Source organism: Amborella trichopoda, chromosome 6 (genome assembly GCF_054954075.1).
Source record: "Amborella trichopoda isolate Santa Cruz 75 chromosome 6, AtrichopodaSantaCruz75HAP2 v2.0, whole genome shotgun sequence".
In the NCBI taxonomy this organism is placed as follows: Eukaryota; Viridiplantae; Streptophyta; class Magnoliopsida; order Amborellales; family Amborellaceae; genus Amborella; species Amborella trichopoda.
Window position 1 is genome coordinate 1,526,044 of NC_142341.1, and position 5,940 is coordinate 1,531,983.

The 5,940-nt window shown below is 34.9% G+C and overlaps 1 protein-coding gene across 1 annotated transcript; it reads right to left on the reverse strand.

Annotated features, from left to right (window-relative positions):
* LOC18434572 (GDSL esterase/lipase 1) lies at nt 1-5,407 on the reverse strand. The gene is made up of 6 exons (XM_011625188.3): nt 5,066-5,407; nt 4,432-4,550; nt 3,435-3,665; nt 2,149-2,395; nt 827-1,156; nt 1-246 (listed from the first exon to the last, which is right to left on the reverse strand). The coding sequence occupies exons 1-5, from the start codon at nt 5,307-5,309 to the stop codon at nt 843-845; spliced, it is 1,155 nt and encodes a 384-aa protein (XP_011623490.1). The 5' UTR covers nt 5,310-5,407; the 3' UTR covers nt 1-246; nt 827-842.
* Nucleotides 5,408-5,940: the final 533 nt, after the last annotated feature.

Below are 5,940 nucleotides of genomic sequence, written 5' to 3' on the forward strand. Positions count from 1 at the left end.
TGTGGAAGCTAAAATATATTATAAATAGCCTTCAAGAATAGTAAATAAACATCATAAGAACCTTTATTCTTTAAATATGTAAAACATAGGCAAACATATGAGACTCAAACAAAGGTCATTAGGTAGTAAAGGAGAGAGGAAAACCCTAAAAGACTATTATAAGTAGGCAACTAGCACCAACTTGAGGCCTTGGACCTTTATATTCGCACCGAAGAGGATTTGCTCAAACGCTAGCCACCAAGGACCCTGCACACAAATTAGAATTTCATTTTCACGATATATTTCCTAAGGGATAAAATACTATAAGGTTATTATTTTTACTTCAAGGTCGGTTATCAAGATGTGAAGTCTACCAGCCTGGATGTGTCACAAAGTTTGAATTTCTTTTTTTCTTGGGTTGCAATCAATATTCTAATCCTAGCCACCCTATTTCATATGCTGCCGCCTTAGTTGATTGTGATCTCTTTGTATCAAAGATGAACAATCTGATTGTATCAAAGATTGTAGACAATTAGACTGCTCAGCTTTTATTTAAGAATGTCACAATCTCCTCTAGCTAGAAGTATGTCATTTTTTTGCACAAAGACTAAGTTTGACTACATCTAGTTTGACCGGAGAAAACATGTTTTGGCCTTATTATTCTCATGATCATCACTATCAACTGTTACTGTTTTTACTATCATTGTTTCAACTATTTTATTGTTCTTTAAATAAAAACATCCAATGGGGAAATCAGATTGATTTTAACTAAATTAGACCCCTCACCAATCCAGTGACCGGTCTGATCTTGATAACAGTGCTTTACAAATTTGGTAATGTTACGTACCTCATTAGGACGAGGACTAAGACGAGGCGTGTTCCACAATAGCAGCAATTTTGGCCTTCCTTTTCCTCTCATGGCTGACATGTGAAACTGAAACCTCCCTATTGAAAAATTCTTTTAGAGCAAGAGGCTTCACAGATGAGTCATTTCCTTCCCATAGTGCTATGGCTGCTTGCTTGTTTATACCTTGTGAAACATGATAAGCGTCGAAATACACATATGCAGAGCGGTTAATACAAAGTTCATATGATTCAGCATTGAGCTTTCCTCCACATGTGTCCCACCGTCGATCTGGACCAGATCCACAGCATGCTATGTCTCCATATTTAAATCCTACTCATTGATAAAAGGGAGATTATCAAAATACACCTAACTTATCAATTATTTAATATTTTATATATTTACAACTATTCTGATTCATGCATTTGAAATTTTTTAAAAAAGGTAAAACATTAAATAACTTATAGTCTTGGTACATCTCGATAAATTTCCTATGATAAAAGAGTTTGTCTACAAAAATACTATTTATCTTTTGTACAAAGAAGTCACAGCTATTCCCACCCATTAGATGTCAAATGTGAGGGTTTGGGGTAAGCAACAAAGTCGGAAATTTTTTTTTTTGAAACTTTGTGTCTATTCAATGCCACAATTACTACCACCCATTTTGAAATTTAAGAGACCCATTTTGAAATTTAAGAGACAAGATTGATTGTGACCTTTTTGTACGAAAGATAAATGGTTTTTTTGTAGACAATCCCTTGATAAAATCAAATGTAATTGGCCTGTTTTATACCGATTTTGTTGTTTCAATTCAAAGATAAAAACCAAACAATGGTGTATGCTATGCTATTGTTTGGGTTTCCTACAACTTCCTAGCACTCCAACTGTTTCATATCAACGAGCGGTTAGGGTGCATCGTTCCACCTCGCGAACCAGTAAAACCGAAGAGTAAGAGTGTTCGGAACTATAGGAAACTCAAAACATACTATAGAATGCCCTAAAGTAGAGTTTTAAACACATATGGGTTGGGCGGGCCGACCTACCGATTCTGATTTGGATAGCTAATCTAGATCGGGAAAATCGATGATGTAGCAAAATAAGAAGGAAAACAAAAAAAAGAAAGGACAACGGGTTTTAGGGTTGAAATTTTTTGAACAAATTTTGGATAATAGTACAAAAGGCAAGAAAAAGAGAAAATTATAAGGATTTTAGGGTGGGATAGGGCCAGTTTCTAATTTTTCCGGGAACCGGCGTCGTGACCACAGATCCGTGATCTGGGTAAGTAATTTTGTAATCACTACTTTCCATTCTATGAGAACTTATACCATATTTTGTTGGGTCTTGGATCCTGGGTGCAACAAACTCCATTTGATTAAAGATGATGTAATTGAAGTCCTCTAATTTGGTGGCTTGGGCAGTCAAGATCTTCTCCATAATCTCATTATGGAGTTCAGTAATATTAGTAGCCAACTTGTAGCAATCGCCTTCAGCTAGTTGACGCATGCCAGGAGTGCATCCTAGATCCTTTGGTAGTGCTACTAAAAATTTTTTGGCTCCATTATCATATAGTACCTGTCAAAAATTAAAGAAATTGAAAGCATGCACTTCGTCAAAAAAAAAAAAAAAAAATTAAAAGTATGTACATTGGGCATCCAAACAATCAAGGTAACTTATTTCAAATTTTCATGATAAGACTAGTATTTCATTTCATCTCTCTCTCTGGGAAAGAAGAATTACATGGAAGGTTCCTTTTTTGGGTCCGTAGTTTTATGAAATTAGCTCAAAACTTACTCAGAAATCGAGGTTCTAGGGCTGGTAGAAACTCTTGATGACTTTACCCAAGTAGATTTAATTATTGTCCATGAAAGGATGTGGGATATATCTACGGACTTTACCCTGTCGGAGGTCAAATCTGATACTTTGGTGTATCACAAAGTTAAAAAATTTATATTTAAATTTTTTAAATTATTCAATGACACACCACGAATTGTCTGATTTCAAATCTAACAATGAAGGATAATGTGATATCCTTGCACTAAAAGTGGATGGCCTTATTGTATATTTTTACATACTAAATACATCAATTCATGGGAAAGTATAGAATGAGATCATTTACCTTTGATACAAGGTGGTCGCATTAATATCGACCATTGGATATAAAATTGGGTGGCTGCAATTATTTCATTGACCAAGCTCAAATTTCAAAAGAAATTTTCTACAACTTTGTGACACGTTCAAGATACCAAATTTCACATCAAATGATTGTAAGGAATTGTGATCACCTTGTATAAAAGGTAAATAGTCTCATTGTATACAATCCCTTAATTGATACCCTACCAAGCCATTAGATGTGAAAAAATGATGGTGAAAAAAATTGAACGGGCCATTGGGCAAAGGAACAATATCCTCAGCCATTGGTCTCATCTAATGGCTTGAGAGGGAAAATATTTAAGCAGAAAAAAATGTAGGACTCTTATCGTATATAATTTACTTAAGCAGAAAAAATGTAGGACTCTTATTGTATATAATCTCATTAAAAAAAGAAAAAAATAAAAGAAAATACACACATAGAAGAGGCCAAGAAAAGAAGGAAGAAAACCAAGAGACTTACTTGAATTTCTGCAGTTAAATTGCTTGTTACAAGTTCAACATATTCTTTAGCATCATATATTTGTGTTCGAGCCTCATATTGGTTGACAAATGCCTTATAATCGTTAATTCCAACACTAATGAAATAAACAGCTTCAGCGATTAATTTTTTTGCTTTGGAATTCCCCAATTCTCTTCGAAGTTTCTCTTGGAGCAAGATGAATTGACCAACTTGTGTTCTCAAACTCAAAACCTGCAATTTTCACCACATTATAATTTGGTTATTTGAAGCACTCAATACTCCTAATCTGTATCAAGAAAAGAAGATTTAATCATTATTATCGTCATTATCATCATAACCGTTTTCGAATTATTTAGAGTCGACTACACAAATCGTGGTCTCACCATTCTGCTCTATCAAGGGCCATAAGAGCAGTGAGGCCATAAGTGTCCATATCAATAACAGAAGATTATTATTGGTATGATTGGAAATTGGGCATAAACATTTTCTGTTTTTGTGGTAGTTCAGTACGATTTCAACTTGAGACATGGTACAACATTCGACAACACCTTAACCAATCCAGATCAAAATCGATTTGTAAAATATATAATTTATTTTAGGATGATAAAATGCAAGAATCCTTAACACCATGAGATTGAAAGATGACATCATCCACTCACTTCCTCCGGTGAACCCCCATATAAGAGTATTTTTAGAAACCCAATATTAAGCGCCATAAACATTACATATTCTCCCGGAAAGTGTAACACTCTAATATTAAATAGAGATCGTCCACTTTTTTTTATGGTAAAATCTGGTCTTTGGGAGCTTAAAAGTCTAATTTTTTAAATAAAAAAATTCTCATCTGGTGATTTTAAAGGGAATTAAAAAAATTTGGATAAAAAAATTTCTCCCAAGTACCTCTTTTTCCTGTCGTAGTATAAGATTCTCCCGTTTTGATATTATATTTGAACAGAACATTCAAAAACAAATAAATAAACGAAGATTGAAAACGTACCTCCTCATCATTTGTCTCCCTAAGAGCCCCTGATCCTCCGGATGCGAAGTTGGCTCCATATGAAAAATTGGCGTTTGGTTCCAAGTATGGTGGAATGAAAGGCAGATTTGCAAATTCAGCTGAAATTAACTTGAAAGAGAAAATGAGCGATGCTATTGAGGCTCAATTATGTAAAACTAGCTATTACATATGCTATTATAGCTCATAAATGGATTGGAAGGACTCTTAAATCGAAAACGAGCTTTAGGAACTTGCAAAACTGCAAATCAATTATCTTGACCTTGACAATCTTGGATCTTGAAAAAAAATGGGTTTTAAATCCTAAAAATGATCTATATTATAAAACATTTACTGCACTATCCATTTTAAGATATACATCAACTCTGGAACTTCGAGTTCTAGGTGAAAATATGTTTTGGCCATTACAAGTCTCCAATGCTGGACTCACATTTCCCAAATGGGGTCTCGAGATACAACTTTACTTTTACCAAATATCATAAAGTCGGCCTTAAAAATGCGTACTCTTTAACTTTCATGGGCAATCTTTTTCTGGAGATCCAAACGGGCCTGAAAAAAATAGCCATGAAGAAGAAGGAGATCAATTATAATGAGAAGAAGAAGAAAGAGGAGATACCAATGTAGTCTGGTATAAGTAGGCCATCACAAAGTCGACCAGTTGAGCCACAGGAGGTTTCTATGCCATAAGGATAATAATTAGCCTGAAACTCCTTACTTGAAATTATGTAATTATTGGTGCCAACATCATTAACTTCATCACCAAATATGAAAAACATCACATTTTCTCCATTAACAACCCCTCCACCCCAAACAATTAAAGCATAAAACACTCCACCAAACCACATAGAAACCTTGCCCATTAAAGTGAAAATTTAAGCTTTAGAAAAAATTTAGTGAAGAGAAGCACAGGTTTTACTCTTTCAGTAAGAGGGAGCTCACTTCAAGGCTAGGCCATGCGGGACCATATATAGAGATCCAGGGTGGTCCTAACATGAAAAAGCATGAACGTTGTAAAAAGAAAGGGGAAAAAAAAAGGATACAGTAATTGTGCGATATCCTTTGGAGTTTGTACATATCTTGGACGGCTCAGATTCAGTAGATGATTGGTCGTGGGGCCCACCACTTCTTTTTATTGGTTGTTTGAGGCCAGGGATGGGACAATAAAGATGGAGAATCGGGTTCCGATCAATGGCTGGGATTATGTCCCGGAAAACGGCCGGTTATGATGGAGACCACCTGGAATCTCATGATGTGTGACTTGTGGTACATGCATTTTAGTAGCTAAGTTAACTATATTCTCATGGAAGCATACCGGCACCGACATTGTACATTTACTCCCTCGGTGAAAGAACCACTTTGGAGGGCTTTTTTGGTTTAAAATTTTGGGCTCTAAGTATTACTAGATGATTATTTTCAAAATTTAAAAATTTAAAATAACTTTAAGTTTTTTAAACACTTATATCTAACCATTCAAAAATTGGGTGGGTCTCT